The sequence below is a fragment of the Periplaneta americana genome, chromosome 8 (genome assembly GCF_040183065.1).
Source record: "Periplaneta americana isolate PAMFEO1 chromosome 8, P.americana_PAMFEO1_priV1, whole genome shotgun sequence".
NCBI classification, from domain to species: domain Eukaryota; kingdom Metazoa; phylum Arthropoda; class Insecta; order Blattodea; family Blattidae; genus Periplaneta; species Periplaneta americana.
In genome coordinates, this window is record NC_091124.1 from 128,002,916 (window position 1) to 128,024,949 (window position 22,034).

The following is a 22,034-nucleotide window of genomic DNA, read 5'->3' on the forward strand; positions in this document are numbered from 1 at the left end:
AATACAAATACCGTAAAACTGTAATCATGACATAAATGTCAAAGAATATCACTTTCATGATGTTTATCTTTATAAGCTATTGAGTCTCAACCAGGAGGTCGCAATCCTCTGGGAGTCCAAAGAGCAGCTAATGGGGAGCTGCGAATAAAATAATAATAATAATAATAATAATAATAACAACAATAATAATAATAATAATAATAATAATAATAATAATAATAATAATAATAATAATAATAATAATATAATTTTTAAAGTTGTTCAATAATGAACATTTAAACATCTGACTATTTTGCATTAAATAACAACACAATTAAAATTGTTTTCTTTTTAAATTTGTACTCGTATCAAATTTTGCATTGTACTATGTTGTATACTATACACATTGTACCCTATACCTTAAGCCAAGGGGCCGCACTAAAGTAATGTGAGGAAAAGGGGGGCAGGGGGCCTCATCATCAAAAAGGTTGAGAAACACTGCATAAGCAACATGAATTTTGCGTATACTGTATGTCCAGGATCTGGTGATACGATAAATATTAGTAAAACAGAAGACAATATATTTTGACACTTGGGAATTACGTTTATTTTTAGGAATTTTATTTACTAAATATATTCTTGTTATTCTTTCTTTCAACAGATTTTTAAAATAAGTCCTTCATTCATCCATAGTGTTCTGCCCAAAAGCAGGTCTTTCACTGCAAACCCAGCATTATCCAATCTTTCCTATTTTCTGTCTTCATCTTGTCTCCTCATATGATCCATATATCTTAATGTCGTCTATCATCTGATATCTTCTTCTGCCCTGAACTCTTCTCCCATTCACCATTCCTTCCAGTGCATCCTTCAGAAGGCAGTTTCTTCTCGACCAAAGACCCAGCCAATTCCTTTTCCTCTTTCTGATCAGCTTCAGCATTATCAGGGTTTTCGACCGAATCAAAGATTGAGAAATCCCAATTAGTCTTTGCCCTCAATAAGTCCTTATAAAATTAAATTTCTAACAAAATTTGATACAGAAAGTTGAATGATTTTTTTTTCTTGCAAAATATCTATTTGCGTTTATATTTCTAGCAGAAGAAAAATGTAGTCAATCATGTTGTGTTCCATATAGTTAAAATAAATATAAATAGGCCTATAAGTAATAAGTATATATATATATAATTGTCTGTCTGCACGCCAGTGATGCATGCAGAATGCAAAGAGTAAACTATCTTACTTTCTGGACGCTGGCACTAGAAGGAGATGATGTGATTAGTAGGCTACGACTTCAGTAGGTACCTTTTAACCCCAGGAAAGAAGACTCTATATTGAATTTGATGATAGTGAATTTAATAATGACGTGGGGAAAATAATTTTGTGTACGAAAAAGTTCTTGTATATGTTGTAAATCTACGAAAAAGAACTCCCAGCTTTATTATCTTTCCAAGAAGTCATATTAAGAATGTTTGTTGCACTACTTAAAAATCCATTACTCTCGACCTGTAAACCTAGAATCTACTGGAAAGCATGGTAACAACACGACGTCTGTTGCTGAAATTTACGGAAGAAGGTTACATACACAATACTGTTCGTGAAGCATACATGCAACTTATTGTAAAGAAGTATATTAAAATTTATAGATGTATTTTTTCAAGAAAATAGACTTCAAAATACCATAGGGCCTATGTTTCAGTGTGATGAATATAAAGACAGAAACAAATTTTTAAAGTATTAAACATAAGAGTTCAAGCTTCACAGTTCATTGCTGTTCTTGGAAACCAAAACTGAATCTGTTCTCTTTTATATGAACTAGAAGAAATGTTACAACAATACGTATGATCAGTGAAGGTCGAACAGAATTGGACAAACTCATTAGTCTGTTAGTCATTTCTCTGCTATTGGTTTGCCCATTCCTGGTACATAAGTAACAAGAACCATTCACTTCACTAGACACTCAATTCTGAGGAAAAAAGAAAGCGCTGGAACAAGTAAAAATGTGTGAGTGAAGAAACATTTCCTACCAGACTTAAGTATATAAATGTATTTCATGTTCCTAGAGTTCCGAAGGAAAGAAATCGCATCTTCTTTATTCATTTTACAATAAATAACACAAATATTTTAATAAAAGTTTCTTTTTATAAAATATGGAATGCATGTACATACGTAGTATTTTATGTACTATATAAATTCTGTTAATGTATGAGCATGTTTATACAAATTGATTATATTATCATATAACAAAGACTTATATACTTAATACGACAAATGTTTTAATTGTTAAGTAACAAAAATACAGTTAGTCACATTTTCACATCTTTTCTTAGAAATGAGTTACTTGTTGGTGTTATACACAAACATTATCGTAGACACCAGCTTGTGAGATTCATCACAGAATGAAAATACGTATAAGTGTTTTGCAAATGTGAGGGGAGGGAAAATACAAGCAAACATATATCGACACTACGAAATTACGAAGAAGCTAGAGAGAGTCAGATATCTCTTTGGAACAAAATTATCCAAATAAAATCATTAGGAATATCAGGTAACTTTAACAGAAATCCCAATGTATCGATATATAATTCCCATTAAGGGGACACTAGGGGGAAATAATGCTGAAAAATGAAGAAAATCCTTTTTTTTTGTTTTTTTTTGTTTTTTTTTTTGTTTTTATAATCGTAATTATATCTGAGACTGTTTTAAATGATATAGCCATATAATCAAATGTGGTCATACATACAGTGCATGAGTGAGTTGAGAGAAATGGTGTTTTGTTTTGTTTTTTTTTTAAGGCTGTCTCCTCGACTTTGAAATTTTAAGCAGTTTATTGAATAAAAAAGCTCCTTGCACAACAATTATTGTCAAATTGGTCTGAAACTTCTCACAGAGGTCAATTAAATGTTGATAAATACAATTTAATTAGCATTTATATGAAATATTAATATTAAGTTCCTTTGGGACATATTCATATTGCACTTAGATTAAAATATGCAGTAATGATAGATTCATGAAATTTAGAAATTTATTGTGACTCTCTATTTACACTGAGCTCAAAACCTTAATTAATTTTTAGTCCCAATACTATTTCCAAGCTTTTGAGCAAAATATGAACTAAAACTTTTGAAAACTTTGATGCAAGGAGTCTTTTTTGTGATGTCAATATAAAATATATTTTTAAAATATAATTTCAAAACTATTAGCCCTAATGGCACACAATTTTGTACAGATGATAGTATTGTAGGCCTGTTTCTGTAGTTTAAATTTCACAAATTTTGAATGAAAATTGTGGAAGTTTTAAAAATCATATACCGGTACTGGTAAGTGTCCCCTTAAAAAAAGTGTTCAATTTACTTAATTTTCTTTCCTTTATTCGTTTTCATTTTGTTCTTCTTAAGCATTTTACTCTTATTACAGTTGGTATTTTATTTTCTTTCAGGCAATTTCAACCTTCCACACTAGTTTGACATTCAGAGTTCCTATAATGTGAGGTCAGCATGACATCAGGCTTCCACCTATGACAGTACATCAAACTGACAAAGTCAAACATCCCTATCAGAAGCAGGATTGGAACTCACAATTCTAGCCCCTAAGCAATATGAAGGCTTCACTTTAATTTGTGCGTACATTGCACCTGGCACTAAATGTATATGTGTATAATGTTCAATGATTATTTCTTGTAATGGACAGTGAAGCTCTAGAATTAAGCAAATTTGATGTTGTTTAATCAACTGTCCGAAGACAAGTTTGAACCTCATAAGTGACACCAATAAGGCATCACTCATGAGGCAACTAAGCCAGGAAATAATGGAGTAGGGTGGCCAGTTCTTTTCACCCTCCATTGCATACATCGCTGACTAGTAACATATTAGGCCTACACTAATCAGACTTCAGATGTATACAAACAATTGTTCTTCGTCTAACACATATTGTCAAGTAAGATGTATTGCTTGATAATAGATGGACATATCAGTCAGAACTTTCAATCAGAGGTACAAATTTGATTATGCTCGGAAAGAAAACTTTACATATGTCGAAGACATACTCTTTATGTTCTGAACTGAATGTAGTTCCCTCCTCTCGCATCTGGAACTGTCCTACAAATGTCAATATTGCTCATTCCTTTTGTAATAGTGAAGCTGTGTCGGGTAGCAAGAATTCCTTCGGAACCCTACTCGAAGTAATAACACTCTTGGGATTAAACACTTTGGCAAGTGGAGTTAAAATGAATCCAATCTGTTACATATTTATAAAGATTGTCATTTTAGCATTTTAAAACAGTATGCATAAAATATGGGGACGGCAAGAGTGTTTGTACAAGTTTATGTTGCACAATTGCAAAACTGTTTAAGTCAAATGTTTGCTATAATAGTTTAACTCAACTACAAGATACAACTTAGCAGATTGTGATTCATTTCATTGTTTTCTTTTCAGATTTAATTCTAGATTATAGTTAAACTAATTATCATTGTTATAAATAAAATATTGTGCATATTATAATAAAAATGATATTCTGTCAGTCTGATAATGCAGAATGTTACTTATCTAACGTTATTTTGTCGAAAAAATGTCAGTTATCTTCTGAAATTATCGAGCAAATAAAATCTAAATCACAAACAATTTAGAAAAGATTAAGAACCTGCAAATTTAATATGTAAAAATAAATTTGTGGTCACGTAACTTTTATTTTACGTGATGTAGGCACATCGTTTGCCAAAAGTCTAGTACTGTATTCCATGCCAGAGATCTGGGTTCAAATGCTGGCATCGTTCACGTGAAATTCATGATGAAATCAGACGTTGTTGGAGCAAGTTCACTTCATAAGGAAGTACTTGTCCATGTCAAATAACACTGTAATATATCCTTCAGGACATAGTGGATGCCTCATATCTCATCAGCCACTGCAGCTGGGTTTATTATTGACAATATTTATATTCATATACAGCAGTCGCACTTAAAAATTCTAGTGGTACTGTATGTTGTGAGAATCATTAGTATCGAAGTTAATAACTGTTAAATTATAAGTTAGATGTGAACACAGCCTCCCCTTATCTCGCTGTACGAACTGTTGTGGTTTGTGTGTCACTTCGTAACATAAACAAAATGCTACTGTGCAAGATGAAACATGTAGGCACAGACCATAAAATCGAGAAACTCCACTACCAAACTATTGTCTCCCTTCATGTTTCTTCATTCCAATGTTATCACAATTACAGAAAAACAACTCAAAACAATGCACAACTATGTAAAAGAGAATACAGACAGGTATTATAGAAAAATTCATTTCTCTAGCAAAATAAGTTAGAAAAGAATTGGAGCATAAAAGAGTTGTGCACTGGAGTATGTAGGAAGGCTTGACTGGTTTTGGCAGGAGTTTGAGACAGAGACCAGCAGACGCTAGATCAACATTTTGATCACGTGGGCATCGAGAAACACTTTGCCATGTCTAAGAAAATTATTTAAATATTAAACATAAATTAAAATAATATAAAACTTTATAAACCTACAATATGATATAATTAAATATTTGGCTGTGGATCTGGGGAGATTAAAATATAATGCATACATTTTATCTTTCCACGCTCATGGTTGTAGAGTGGAAGCAGCAATGCACAGAGCAGCTGCACACAGGTGAGTGGAAAGATACAGTCTGGAAATTCTGTGAAGTCCCATATTATATACATATGTAATTACAAAGAAATTATTATACAGATCTTGAGTTACAGTACATCCAAACAACGTACATAATTAAACTCAACTTTTCATGAGATGAATGTAACTGTATATTCTTGACGATATTCATTAACATTTTGGTTGAAAATTGTATTTCGACATTGTCTTTTATTGGTACTATATTATAATTGGGGTTGTTAGTATTCCCATCCTACTTCCTTCCGGGCTGAAAAAATCTATACATGGTACCGGTAAGAATTTTAACAAAAATGGAAAGTGAATGTGTTAGTTTTGTATGATTTCTCTACTTTCTTTTAATGTTGTCAATAATAATAATAATAATAATAATAATAATAATAATAATAATAATAATAATGATGATGATGATGATGATGATGATGATGATGATGATGATGATAATAATGTACCGGTACTTGATGCTGAGTCATAGAAATTATCCCATTGACCACAAATGAACCATATGCTGAGATTTCTCCATTCCTGCTTCAAGGGCATCACTGTCAGAAAGTGTTGGACCTGAAAAGACCAACTTAAGAACTGTGATGGGCTTACTAACAGGGAACTGTATTCTTCAAAAATATATGTACAAGACGGGACTTCATGATTAAAAAAACTCAAGTAATGTGTTGTGGTTTAGAAGAAGACACCAGTTGGTCTGTATTCTGTGAATGTAATATTGGACGTTGTTGTTGTTGTTGCTGTTTATTCAACTGTCCGAAGACAGGTCTGAACCTCATAAGTGATACCAAGAAGGCTCCACTTATGAGGCAACTATGCCAGGAGGTAATGGGGTAGGATGGCCAGTTCCTTTCCCCCTCCATTGCATACATTGCTGATTAGCTACATATTACACTAGTCAGACTTCAGTTACATACAAACAAGTGTTCTTCCTCTGACACATATAATCTAGTGAGATGTACTACCTTATAATATATGTACATATCAGTCAGAACCTCAATCAGAGGATATATTGGACGTTGAAGATATTAATTCTTTAGTACCATAAGTCCTGGGCAAAGGAGATTAAAGGTATAGGCTGTTTAAATAATTCTGCTAACACAATCAGTGTTGATTTGAACTGTCTCATGTTATATTTGTAAATGGTTGTCTTTTAACGCCACCAGAAATGGAAAACTAAGAACTTCCTGGAAACTGAAAATCAGCAGTGTTGAAGTACATGTCTGAGATTCGAAATTCACTACCATCGATGATATGATAATCACTAACAGAGTTGAGCGAATGGTGACATTTTCCTGGAGTGCTTTTGTTCAGATACAGGCTTCTTCAGTGTAACATTAAACTTTATTTCCCTTCTCATAGAAACCATGTTGAGAAATTTTATCATAGGGCCTAATTAAAAGTCATCCCCTCTATCTGGTTTAAATCCATGTACCTCAGATCTAATGGTGAACATGATACAATTCTACACCAGAATGACCAACAGTAAATGAGTCTTCCTTCTAATATTCGAAAACTAATCGCAACGCAGTCACAACAATAATAACCGCAAGTTATGCATATATGACTAACATTAATTTATACTTAGATGTATTGAAAGTATTTCATGTGTATGAACTGTCATCATAATTATTTTGAATTCAGTACGAATTGATAAATTTACATTTTGAAAGGAGCATTCAAATATTGAGACTATCATATGCAAAACTCGCCATATCCAGTTAAAGTGATTTGTCAGAAAACAGTAAAAACAGTTATGGATATGACAGTTTTGCATTTGATAGTAGTTTTCTGAGCTCTATGGAAGAGGAGTTAGACAACATTTGCACAAACCGACTATATCAGTAGATAGAGAGCTGCAAGAAGTACAACATCCCATATGTAACTCATTTTTTTTAATTTTTGATAAGGCGAGTTTTGCACTTGATAGTCTCATATATTACGTTGACACTATAATATAAAAAGGTTTAATATCAGTCGAATAGATAGGTTATCGACTTTTCATGCTGGAGATAAGTTAAAACCTCCATATGTCCAAGTAGAATTTTTGGTGGACAAAGATACTTTCACATAGGTTTTCTCGAAGTACTCCCAATTACAGTGTCAGAACTTCATCGATTCTCTATCAGCACCCACAAAGGAAACACCCAGTTCTGTCAGTTAATGCTAACTTATTCTCTGATTTATAGGCCTACATTGGAGTTCCGTTTATCGCCATTTGTATTAACAGTCATTTGCTATTTAACACCATTATATCGATTATTGTCGAAATTTTACGAATCATCGTTTTTCTTTTGCAGAATTATGTATTGGTACATTTTCAGTTTTATTGCTTGCATTTACCATAACATATATCTTCTTATTTTAGTTATGAACTTTTTATATCTGTATACAAATATGTCATTTTGTAGACTCATTGTCCTCATGAGGTAGGGATTTAAGAGCATGTCACCTGTTAATTTCAATATCAAGGTTGGTAAACAAACATTGCATTCCATAAAAATACGTGATTAACTTGTTATTCAATTGTACAGCATTTATTAAGTTTTTCTGCCAAGTTCTATGAGACATGTAAGTTAATGCATTTATTTTTTTATTACATGAAATAATTAACGTAATAGTGTTAAGGGATGATATATATTTTTTTTAATAGCTTGTAACCCAATATAAGATTTCCTATGTTGTTGCTAGATTTTTTCGGGACGAATTTTTGTTCTAACATTAGTTTTAATGATTAGATTACGGCATTGTCACAGTTTTGTGGAACGAATTAACAACATAACTGAAACCTCAATATAGTAGGAACTTCATATATAACCAACTATCTGAGCAGAAAACAGATTCAAATAGAAAAAAAGAAAAACTAAAATTGCTTTCCCTGAATGTATAAAGTTTCGAGTGTTTCAGAACCACATTACCACTAACAAATATAATTATTGGTATATACAAATTACCAAATGGAATGTAAGAAAGTCATTTCATCTCTTTTCTCACTGCCCACGTTCTCAGCAATATCTTGTAATCAAGTGACTTAGTCAGACTCAGCTTACAACCTCATATTCAGACTGAAGACTAAGAAAAATCTGACCAGAAAAATTACCAATAGTGTTGTGTATTTCACTCATAGTTCCAATATAAATTAAATTTGAAATATTGTACTGTTAATAATAAATAACAAATGTTCATGATTAAATACCAAATGTATGAAATGGGTGCTTTTTTATGTGCTCCAAAGCATCTTGCTGATTTACTCATTAATTGTGTAAGTCAAACAACGTCTGAAAACAATTGAAATGGCTATGATGAATTTTATTAACAAAGAAAAGCAGCAATAAAATACGAATATTAAAGTACCGGTAATTTCATTGTTTACATATAAGAATATTTTTACTGACTTTATTGTATTTCTCTTGTATTTAGTAATGGTATTCTAACAATGTTGACTTATCACAGCAAAAGCAACATATTCTATTTCATACAATTAGAGCGCCACTGAAAGTGAGATAATTGAAAGTATTTCCAAAAAAAAATTTTTCTAAATTTTTGGATTGACAATTTATTGCTCAATAATTCATGTACCGGTAACTCTAATTCATCGTCATTTGAAGTTGGCACTCACTATTTCAATTTTTTTTTTTGTCTTTCTGTGAAAAGTATCGGTATCTATAATATGTTTAAATATCAGATATCTCCATGTCAGTATAGCTGTGCCATTTTAGAAGGGCGGCTGTTCACTGTCTAGTTCTGGGAAAATTATAGGCCTAGTCTAATGATATTTGTGCTTGTCCTCAAGTTTTATATTTTGTTTCCTCATTTGTTAGAGGTCCATGCTGAACGAACAACAAACAAATGATGAAGTAAACCTTCACTGTTTGGAACAATGTACAGTACATAGTATCACCAGCAAATGGTAAGAGAAAATTCATGTTCGCTGATTATCTGCAATGTATGTGTATCTAATGCCTATCCACTTCACTTGGATGATTTGGGTTCTGCATTTTGCGGATAAATGGCAAGACTGTGACCCATTTTCAATTTGTACACCACTTCGGTGGGCCACGCTGTACATGATGCATATCAGTGAAGAGTTATGTCATGTACTAGGGTGAGTGTAAGTGTAAAGTGTTCGTGTAGTGTACAGAATGGATGAGGATGATGATGAAGGTGAGAAAGGGAGAAGAGGAAACCTGGTGCCGGCACGTAACCTACTCTTGTCAAAGAGGACCAAGCGGACCCCGCCATACTTAACGTCCCCATCCTATGGACGAATCACTGTCAACAGTGACATATGCACTGCGGAGAGATTTGGGATTTAACCCGGGCATATTGGTGCACAATCTAGTGATTGGAAGTTGTGCACTGCCACTTCTCCTAGTCCTGAGGTAGAAATTTTACATGAAAATCTTTGACCCCACCAGGAATCGAACCTGGGATGGCTAGTCTGGAGACAGACATGCTACTACAGAGTCAACTCTGTGGACTTATCTGCAATGTAATGGCAGATGGAAATAATTATAGCAATTGCAGTAGCTATTATTATAGGCAAGGCAGTCTAACAAAAAAAAGTTAAAAAACAAAAGGCGATGGTGACAGATGCCACTATACAAAAGGCGCAATCAGTATACAGCACTGACTTGCTTAATTACTGTATATATACGAATATCCCGTGCATATTTTTTTCGAAATTTGGCGAAGAAAAACTGGAGTGAGCACATTATTTGAAATAAGGTTGGCACCACTTCTCCTCAAACACTGGATAACTGGATAGCATTGTCCAGCCTTGCACCTCGGTCTGTGTGGTAGAGTTGGGCAACACGTTTCTTTTTCGGAAATCAATTCCAACGATTCAGTCATACATTATGAATCGATTCTAACGATTCATTCACGATTCTTCCCAGTCTGTGATTCCAACTATTCTTTTGGATTGTTAATGAACGACTCAGTGGACTCTTCTCTTGGTAAACCACGGGTAGAACAAAAACGTTCTACATCTCTTGCATAGATGGCATGAGAGGTGAGACACTGGATGGTCTCTTTCTGATTGGCTGGAACCATTCATCATGACCTCCATTAGTCTACAAAATTATTCAAGATAGTGTTTCCTAATCAGCTATTGGATGCTTCTACAACAGCATGTGAAGATTATGATGCGTTTCTTGAAACAAATTGATATTTTATTTAGTTTTGGAGTACATCATTATGTAGGATTAAGGGAAAAATCTACAGGAAATCTCTTTTCTCATATTATTTTAAGTAGAGTTTCTATTTCCATAACATAGTTTCATATCAATGTATGAAGCCTTTTAAATACAACATTTTCACTTTTGCCCTTTATGGTACAGTCATAGACATAAAAAATGCAGTATTATAAACAAAATTACATTACTGCTCTCAAAAGTATCACCGAATTACAAATCTTGTCTTAAATGAAAGCTATAAGACTACTAATCAATTCTGTTAGATGATTTTTTTTTTAATTTTAATTTTTATATTTTTATTTTCCATTTTTATGAACAGAAAGAAAAATTGCACGACTATTTTAACTTATTCTTTACTTTGAAATTTGACAATTTCCTCTTACAGAATTGTTTATATATAATGTGAGAATAAGCCCTGAAAATATTATTCAATTATCTCTATTACTGTCTGAGGTATTACATATTAAATGATGAAAAATGTAAAATAAACAAACCCCGGATATTCAACAGAGAAGTTTAAGTACACATATTTAAATATGGCGTAAAATCAGTTATTTTATTCATAACGACCTTGAAATTTCGCTCAAATGAAGTCAATACTATGAAGTATTTTTAGGCTAAAATAAAAAAAATGTTAATTTTGACACATATTTGGTCATTCCTGTAGGTCCTTCCCTTTAATTTCTTGTAAATAAAACACAAATTACAGCCAAATTTTCCTTTTTTCTCTCTCCTAAAATTAGTGTGCGCGAATTATTTGATGTCACAGAGTATTCGCATATAATGGCATTTACTTCAAATTGAAACAGTTTCAGAACTTGTGTTGAATTTCAGCAATAGCCTTCAAAATGTTACTGTGCAAAATAGGGCCAAAAATGTGCAAGAAAATCACAGACTGGCGAGAAACAATATTGGTTCATGAAAGACTAGCACTAACACTTCAATATCTGGCAAAAGGAGATTCATATACAAGTTTGATGTATTTATTCAAAGTGTCGAAACAGCTGATTTTCAAGATTGTTCCAGAAACTTTCTGGTGGCTATATGAGCTAAGGTAATTGACAATTTCTTGAGTCCACTCCAGTTTTGACTTTCTATGTAATACCAGTTGGTGAAATTATATTAAGTTAACTGCTGCACTCTGTTGCTACAGTGAACTATGAATGAGTGACAAATCCCGCCAACAGTGAATGCGAACTTCCTTTGCTGTACTGACAAAGGGTGAATCTGGATCAATACCAAAAGTGAACCAATCTATCAGTTTTCCTTTGCTGTGCCATCCACTGAATTCAGTCAGCAAATGCATTCATTCGTTGTTCGTTTGCTGCATGTGTACATGGCTTTACAGACACATAAGCAATCTCAATGAAACATCAATCAGCAAAGTCATGCCTGTAAAAAAAAGATTGGCAGGTAAAATGCAGTTGCCTAGTGAATTCTTTCTGGAGAACATACCTTGGTGTACTGTAAGTTTACAACACCAGAGCCCAGTTTTACTTCTCTTAATAAGGAAGTCATGCTAAGAACTTTACTGTTCTTAAAAATCCATGGATAACTTCCAATGTAATAGTGAGCATAGTAACCATTTGACCACTGATGACAAAACGCGCTATTTACTTTGATTTCTTTTAATTTATTAATTTATATTCTGCAAGATGAAAGAACTTTTCTAGATTATCAAGAAATAATTTATACCCATTTTCATGTACTTCATCGAAACTACTTTGAGAGTGACAGTTGAAAAGAAAAGTATCATTGTTACCAATCATATAAATGTTACTGCCATGACAGGGATGGCTGATGGGATGCAAACAGCAGATGCATCATCCTGTTGCAAGGGTTACCATTAAAGGTCATCTAATGAAATCAACACGCAGTTACCAAGATAATCGTGTACAACTGATACTTCTTTTCTCAGTTTATGATGGAGAACTCCTTCCCGATATAGTCTTTGCAATCTATGGTCCCCATATGTTTGGCACGTTTACTTGACTTTGATTTTTATACAGTATTGGTAAGTTTTCTGGGTTAGATATTCCGAACATACGTCCGAGGCTGCAGCTGGTCTGCAACCTCAGGTCTGATTGATTTGTACTGCAGTAATGCAAAAGCATTAATAGTTTAGCACAGTGAAATGGAACATTCAGTCCGCAACACCTGCAGAACATTGTCTTAGTAAAGCTCTCAGGTAAATATCAAAACGCTTCATATTTTATATATAAAAAACAAAAGCCTGGTTTTAAGATCGAAGGCAAGGTTCAGATGTTTCACAAGTCTGTGTGTTACCTCGGATCAGACTTTGAGTGGAGAAAATGTTAACTAAAGCCATTTTCCTCTCCTATCACACTTTTAAACCTTATTTTGTTTGGTTTCGTAACTTGCAACAATTTGGCACATTACAAAAAAAAAAATCTTTGCTGTATCTGCATCAGATGAAGAACTTGTGTACAAAAGTTTAATTAACATCTGGAGTTCTGGAAGGAAATGGAATGGAAGAACAGACATCCATCGTCACGCATCTGAGAAGAGGAACTCACTCTCCGAGAGGAGCACCTCCAGGTCTGAGGGCACAGTGTGGATGTTGGAGTCTATGTCTGCATCGTGACTGCCAGCTGGGATTGGTGGAGGTAACTCTTGTGTGACTGCTGGTGCAGTGGCTATGCTGGATTCCTTGACATGTTCCTTCCGGTTGTTCGCTGTCCTCTTGTGGTCTCTGGACCTGAGTAGCATGGCAGTCCGCCCTCCCCTCTTACGATCCCCCAGTTTGGGCCGACGGTGGCTCTTGTCCACCACCACGACACTCGCTGATGCACCAGATCCTTTTTCTGCTTTATGCAGCTTGAGACTGAACTTGAAAGGCGGCTTGTACACGACCTGCAACCTTAACTTGTCTTTCTCGCCATTTTTATTAGAACCTTGGAGATTTCCAGTGCTTCGTGACTTGAGCTTATCGTTTCTACTGTGGTGGGTGACAGCAGGAGTACGATTCTTGACAGGGCTCCCAGCCGCACCTGTAAGACCGATGGGCGTGGACTTGGACTTTGGGATTAGAGAGGAGTCAACAGTCTGCTGAGAATTCAAGAGCCAGTTTTTAACTTTCCCAACGGGGTCACTATCTGGCAGGGGAGTCTTACCCAGCACCATATTCAACTTGTCTTTCTCACTTTGCACTGCACTATAATCTATGACTTCTTTCTTCTTCTTTTTCTTCACTTTTGCCTCCTGCTGCACCTTTTTCAGTTTCCTCTGCAGAGCAACTTCTTCCACAGTTTTTGCCACTTCTTCTCCACTAATTGCAGCTGAGGACTTCTTCTTTTTCTTCTTCTTATTCGAAGTTTTCTTCGGAGCGTTGTTGTTGTTATTATTGTTGGCCACGTCCTTCATATTCATCCTATGTCGATGCAAGCGGTGCTTCTCACGTACTCTGCGTTTGAGCGGCAGTTTAGACCGAACAGCTGCTGGGTGGACAGTGACCTGCCCACCCTCCCCTTCTGGAGGTAGCCGCACTGTTTCTGTCGTCGAGCTGTGTATGATTGTGATAGATTTCAGCTTTAGGTTTGGACGCTTGCCAAGCACTTTGGTGCTCACAACCTGCAAGAAGTACATATACTCAGAGAAGTACAAAGTAAAATGTCGTTTTCACAATTTACCTGTCAGTCAATTCAAAGGTCATTGTATGCTTATATAAGTATGGCGCAACAAACATTTGAATGTTTCGCACATTAAAATGATGCAGAGCAAAAATTTCTAACAGATTATGTTTCTATATGGTAGTGAAATATCGTTAATAAAAGTTCAAGAAATAAAGTAAAGAGTAAGTGATTGGTCTTAGATTCAAGAAATAAAGAAAAGAGAAAGTGACTGGTCTTAGAAATATACTAACTTAAAAAAGTGTACAATTTTATTAATAAGACTTACCAGTGTGATAAATTAAAAATTAGGAAAACAGAATATATTATTAAAAATAGTGGTTTCCATAAGGCAGAAGCTTCGGAGAAACATAACATCCTACATGAAGCACTGCCACCAGGGAACATTAAAATTGCTGATAATATAAAATATGGCGTTTAGGAAGGCAGCAATCAATTTCTATAACATTGTAATATATGCATTATGAAGAAAATACAAATAAGTACCGGTATGAGAGAATAAGCAACAACTAAGGATCTAGAAGTTGTCCAATTAACGTATTAACCTCAAATAAGTGTGATGAATGAATAGCATACAGGGAGAAGAAGCAGATCTACTGTTTAATATAAAGGAAAAACTATCCCATTTATGCTTTTTTTTTTATAAGAAAGGAGGGTGAAAATTAGAAGCAAAAGCATTCACCACTTACATGCAACACAGGCTTTCCGCAGTTTCTGTTTGAAAGACGAAAGAGAACATGCTGAATAAAGTCAACACTTTAATGTTAAAGAAACTGAATTACATGCAAAAATATAAATACATCAACACACGTGAAGAATAAGATAGTCCAGAAAGTAAATTTCTTTAATTGTAAATGAATGAAAGAACATCACCTTCATTATTAATCTGTCATCACATGAATACACATGCTATCATGCTAATGTACTTATGAAAATATTCACCTCCTACATTAAAACAAATTTTATATCGAATATATATTATCCTTTATCGAAGTAGTCTTCTGTGAATGTTTCGATCCAATCATTCACAGCATCGTCACTGTTGAATTTTTGTTTTGCTAAAATGTCTTCATTTGGAGAAAAGAAAAATCGAAGTCACTGGATGCAAGATTGGGACATGCTATGTGATCAGACACAATATCTGCCCGACTGAAACTTACCAGAACGAAGAGTATGGCGAACACAATGAGCAGCACAGCATACCAGTGTTCAGTGACCCATCGCTTGAAGGACGCAATGCTCTCATCTGACAGCAGCAACTTGCGCAGCGTGGCAAGCGGCCCTGAAGGATCCACCTGCCATCACATCAACATTATTCAGTATCAAATATTCTGGCAGTGATACTATTGAAAAAGAAGGAAGAGATTCGTCAGTAAATTTAATTAAAAATAGAACTGTCACTGCACATCATAGCAAATTTAAGGTGTTGCTTTAAACCACCAGCATAGCTCAGACAGCAACAAGTTGGATTCGAAATCTGAGGTTGCATTTGTGCGTGGGTTCGAATTTTTCTTGGAGTTTTATCCGAGGTTATCTTCAACTGTAAGGCAATATCAGGTAATATCATGGCTAATTCTCGGATTCACCTCGCTAAATGCTATCTCACTAATATCAATTCCACTGGCAAACACAGTAAGCCTTCAGGCTACAAGTGCATTCAGAACAGAAGAAAAAAACATATTGTCCTACAACTGCAAATCGACAATTGAATCGCACTTTTTAGAAAGGAACTAAGTCAAAATATGCTACTTTTCTGAAGAGCAAAAGAAACTTATTTTATGAATAAATAGCAGTTTACCAGCGCCGTATATAAATATCAACTTGATGTTAAAGATACAGGGAGAGGTTTGACTAAGTGTTTTTCTCCGCCAATTAGTGTGCATTGAAAGTATTAATCATTTCATCAGTTAAAATGAAAATCGCAAATTTTGACTTGGTTCCTTTCTAAAAAGTGCGATTCAATTCTTCACAGTGTAATCCAGTGATTGCCAAAAGCTGTGTCGCTACACATGCCCCTGTTTCTACTCAAGCGTAATGATGACATCAAACCTCCACCCTCTTCCTACCCCTTTCACTTCGTTAGAAGTAAGCAGACAGGTATCAGCAGCGGCCGTACAGTACACTTGTAAGAGGCCTACTGTAAGTGTGTCGACACTGTGTTTCGAAATGTCTCTTTCGAAACAGGAAACTAATACGCAAAAACGCAAATTTCAAGAAGAATGGGAGAAACAGTTTTTATTTCGTCCTGATGGGGAAAATGTGAGGTGCTTAGTTTGTTGTAAAATGTTAAATGGAATATATAAGAACAATGTACGACGTCACTATTTTTCTTGTCATAAAGATTACCAAGGTCTTACAGGTAAGTTGAATATTTCATTCATAAACAAAAAAAAAAAAAAAAGAATAAATAAATAAATAAAAAGTATTGGCTTCTATGTCGTCTTATAAAATGGAGACATACATTTATACATAACACATAATGCTAGTATTGTTACATAAAAAGATGGAAGTACTTATACTCAGTAATTCTGTTTCAATATTATTGGTGTTATTCCACATGCTTTTTCTTATTTTAGGACTAAAATGCTACAAGATTTGAAAGAAGCAAGTTCATGTACAAACAGTAACGATGAAGTTACCACAACCCTGACTATGAAGCAAAAAAAAAAACTTCTAGCTAGCTATTTTGTTCCCTGGAAAATTGCAAAATCTATGAAACCTAGTACAGATGGTCGTTTTGTTAAGTTTTATGTGGTTGGTGTCGCTGAAATAATGTGTCCAGAGCAAGTTGATAATTTCAGTAACATTCATTTGTCACCGAATACTGTGAAGAGAAGGATAAAAAATATTTACAAACTAATTGAAAATGAAATGGACGTAAACGTTTCTCAATTCATAGTATATTCTCTGGCACTGGATGAATGTACAGATATAAATGACAAGGTCCAGTTAGCTGTCCTCATTCGAGGAGTGAACGACGATTTATCTGTACATGAATATCTTCTCGATTTAATTACATTAAAAGAAAATACAACTGGATACGACCTGTTTCAGGCATTGAAAAGTGTAATATGAAACAAGAATTTAGATCTTACAAAACTGGTATCAGCAGTAACAGATGGGGCTCCTGCAATGACTGGAGAAAGGAAGGGTTTAGTTGGTCACCTTAAAAATTATTGGAGAATATGGAACTATGTGAAGTTGTAAAATATTTCTATTGTATTATTCATCAACAAGTATTATGGAGTAAAGTTGTTAATATGGAACATGTGATGAATGTGGTTGTCCATACCATCAACAAAATTAAATCATCAGCTCTGAAACATCGGAAATTTCGAAAACTTTTGGAGGATTTAGAGAAGGATCATGAAGATTTACCATTTTATACTGAAATCAGATGGCTTAGTTGGGGTAAAATGCTTTGTCGTTTTTTCGACTTATGCAGTGTAATTTCTAACTTTATGATCAGCCCGGTAGGTTTTTGTTTCTTTACAATATAACTTTATAATAGTGTTATTTATTTAATTTTATTACAACAATTCTAATTCTAAAACGAATAATTTAAATTTTTATTTTCAAGGAGCCAAAGTTCAAGAATTGGAAGATGAAGACTGGATTAGCGATTGCACATTTTTTATCGATATGTCTGAACATTTTAACACACTGAATCACTGGCTACAAGGTCGTAATCAAAACATTGTTCATATATTCCACAGGGTTGATTCTTTTTTAACGATGATGGACGTTTGGGGATTTCAAACACATGGAAACTATTTTTACTCTCTTTGCAAATTCACAATGGACATACTGAAAGTAAGATCCGATTTACAACTTGAAGTTGCCGATCCTCAAAATGATACTTTTATAAAGAGTAAGTGTAAGGATTTAGTTGGTTTTGATATTTATAATAATATCTATCTGGCAAACTTCCCATTTCTCAGAAAATTCGCTGTGAGAACTGAAGCTATGTTTGGTCCCATATACATATGTGAACAGTTGTTTTCTAAAATGAACACTATAAAGTCATGTAAAAGACCTCGCTTAATAGATGAGAATCTTCATGCACAAATTACGGTGGCTACTTACGATGAAACTCCTGATTTCAAACATCTGCTGGTGTAAAGTAGGCCTATGTGTTTTCTGTCATGGCAAATAAGAAAATATATTTTGTTTTGATAATTATACAATAATGATGAACAGGAGGAAAACATTTAACTGGGATTAAATGTATGTAACTAGGAAGTAGAAGAATATTACTTTGCTTCTGTTTTCCAGTCACAGTCCGTCTCTGCACTGCATTACCTGAAGTGATACCCATTCCACTCAACTCTCTGTGATAGTAGTGTGCGGGTTGCATTTCTATTACGTCACCATTTCATGGTGTTTGGCAACCACTGCTGTAATCTATACTTCATTACCTCTCTGCATTTCTGGAAGACGTCGCAGTAACCATTGTAATCATTGCAGGGTGTTCCAGGCTTCGAGAAGAGGTCGGGCATGTCATATGGTGCCGTGTTCCAGTCAAATGAGGACCTGCATCAGTCAAGCATATCCATGATACTTATTGCTTGAAACCATTACCAATACATGAAATGACATGTGTTCTCTACACTTTATGTTCACTTACAGACAAGGCTGATCGTCGCCTGGCAGCTTGCAGCATAGTTCGCAGGCCTTTGTCTTGGAGTCATGTGGGCCAGGGATGCACTGGCAGGACTCTAGGCCAAACGCCAAGCAAATGGATCCCGTGCACTCCTGTCAAACAATCAGTACTGATGTGACTCTATCTGTGAGAATGAAAGAATGAATGAATGACACAGCACAAACAATTTCAGCTTAATTTGTTTCAAGTAAGTCATATTTGTGAATGGAAATGAATTTGTATTATTAATGATTGCTGCATCTGTCTTCTTCGAAGAAGCTAACTAGCCACGGTGCCAATATGTTTGATACAGTTGTGGTTCGTGACCTTTTTGTCTTGGATGTGCATTTAAAGAGCATACACGAAAATCACTACAAGGCAGGCTTAATATTCCTTAAAGCAAACAATAGAACATAGATGCCTGTATGAAAAGTTCATCTCTCTCTGCTTATTTTTGGCGAACTTATCCATTATCTTTTCGGAATGTCCCTCAGAAGTTTAATTTTAATGAACAGCATAGTCAGCCCACTTAGTCTATTCTCATACATCGTACAAAATAACCTATGAGTAATTTCACATCCAAAAATCAACGAGTTTTTTCATACACGTTCATATTACATTTTCGATTCACCTCCTTCTCTTTGCACTTACTACTCTGTATTAAATTAATTGATGACGATGGTGCTTCATTATTTTTAATAATTTATTATATAGTTAACCTAGAGAATTTTATATTTTTCACTTTCACAAGAGTATTCATTTTAGAAACATGTAAAAACACTTATCATTCAGTCTGCTGTCAAAAAATCTGAAAGTTAGAATTTATAAAACAGCTATATTACCGGTTCTTTATGGTTGTGAAACTTGGACTCTCACTTTGAGAGAGGAACATAGGTTAAGGGTGTTTGAGAATAAGGTGCTTAGGAAAATATTTGGGGCTAAGAGGACGAAGTTACAGGAGAATAGAGAAAGTTACACAACATAGAACTGTACGCATTGTATTCTTCACCTGACATAATTAGGAACATTAAATCCAGACGTTTGAGATGGGCAGGGCATGTAGCACATATGGGCGAATCCAGAAATGCATATAGAGTGTTAGTTGGGAGGCCGAGACGTAGATGGGAGGATAATATTAAAATGGATTTGAGGGAGGTGGGATATGATGATGGAGAACGGATTGATCTTGCTCAGGATAGGGACCAATGGCGGGCTTGTGTGAGGGCGGCAATGAACCTCCGGGTTCCTTAAAAGCCAGTAAGTAAGTAAAAACACTTTACCACCACCGAACAATTTTATTATTCACAAACTCCTCTATCCTTCACGGACAAAAAAAACTAGTTCGCACTAAATCTGCACATTTCAATGTGGTACGAGGGTAATAAAATTGACACCTCCTCTCAAGACAGTGACAGGGTTAGCAACTTTCATTTTATTTAAAAAATAACATGTAAAGATTTCATTAAAAATCATACCATATGTAAAATCTCGAATTTAAGATAAATAAAAATAATTTGTACAAATATTTACTATGTACTAAATATTATTATTTTATTTCTGAATTGTGTTGTTAAGACGATGACATGTGTTTTGTTCTTAAAAGTCAGTAGATGACAGCCCCTGTTCATGCAAGAGTGGTCGTTGATGTTTTGACAGCGTGTAGCAGCTTAGAGATGATGCTCTTGGAAGACCGTACTTTGCGTACACCCTCCCTGCACATCACCAACCCCCCACTCGCATATGCTAGTACGCAGATGAGAAGGTGTATAGCAGAGATGTCAAAGTGCCTACACAGCGTGCTCATACTAGAAGCAGGGTGTGAATTAAGGGGAATGGGGGGGATTTCCTCCTGTTGGAAAGTTATCCCCCTCTCATAAATTCATATTAACATCCCTGCCAGAGATGACTTTTATATATAAAATATAATTGTTTTAATACGAGTATACTTTGTAAAGTAGCTATAAAATATACAATACTGATGTATTATCATCACCGGCAAACTGACAACAATCAATAATTAGGAATTACACATCTTATCTTAAGCCTGTTCACGGATATAATTGATACAGTCAAAATGAAAACTGACCAACTGCAAAAAGCAAAGTTTTGAGAAAAAAAAAACTCTATATTATTCAGTTTTATGTGAATAATGATCTGAAAATATTACAAGTACAACTTATTGGCATACAGTTTACTATAATAAAGTTGAATTAATTCTTACTTTCTCACATTTAGATATATGGGTCAGTTTGTTAGCTTCCTCAGAACTTTGTTTTTTTGCACTTCGTCAGTTTTCATTTTGACTGTATCAATTATTATTATGATCAAGATGCAAAACAAGCAACTCAGTGCGACCAAGCGTTGAGCCGTATCGAATGAGAATAATAATAATTTTATGTATGGTATTCTCTATCTAGGATTCTATCCCCCCCCATCAGAAATCTTAATTCGCACCCTGACTACAGGCAATACAAATCCAACGAGGCTCACTTTTTCACAAAATAAAGTACAATCATCACTCTTAAGGAAATGTTGTGCTGGTTCTTGAGAGCATGCAATGCGGGCCCTTTGACATCCCAGTGTTTAGGAACAGAAACCAAAGTAGAGTGCTGACGTACAGTGTGCGGAAATTTAAGCAACCACATGAAAGAACACAGGTTTGAAGGAAGAAAGTGTTGACAAATTACGTAATAAGAAACCAACACAAAACGATACGAAAGCAATTTATTACAGGGTATGCACATGCGCCTGTGTGTATACTCAGCCAACATCACTGGTTCAATATAGCTCAATTCGTGATATTATAACCACGTATCAGGTTCTGCTCCAATTGCACTGAAAGTGAAAATCCTGAAAAGATTACCCTAAATTAGTTCCTATATTAAATTAATACTGTACTTATTTTTAAAGAATAAGTTG

The 22,034-nt window shown here is 34.6% G+C and overlaps 1 protein-coding gene across 2 annotated transcripts in view; it reads right to left on the bottom strand.

Moving 5' to 3' along the window:
* Positions 1 to 2,082: 2,082 nt before the first annotated feature.
* Kul (Kuzbanian-like) overlaps positions 2,083 to 22,034 on the bottom strand; it is a 690,443-nt gene continuing 670,491 nt past the window's right edge. For both annotated transcript variants that reach the window (XM_069833580.1, XM_069833579.1), the window contains 4 exons: positions 19,101 to 19,228; positions 18,892 to 19,006; positions 15,634 to 15,768; positions 2,083 to 14,414 (listed from right to left, as the gene is read on the bottom strand). In XM_069833580.1, coding sequence (XP_069689681.1) covers positions 13,335 to 14,414; positions 15,634 to 15,768; positions 18,892 to 19,006; positions 19,101 to 19,228 — 1,458 coding nt within the window. In that variant the 3' untranslated portion in view covers positions 2,083 to 13,334. The remainder of the gene's footprint in view (positions 14,415 to 15,633; positions 15,769 to 18,891; positions 19,007 to 19,100; positions 19,229 to 22,034) is intronic.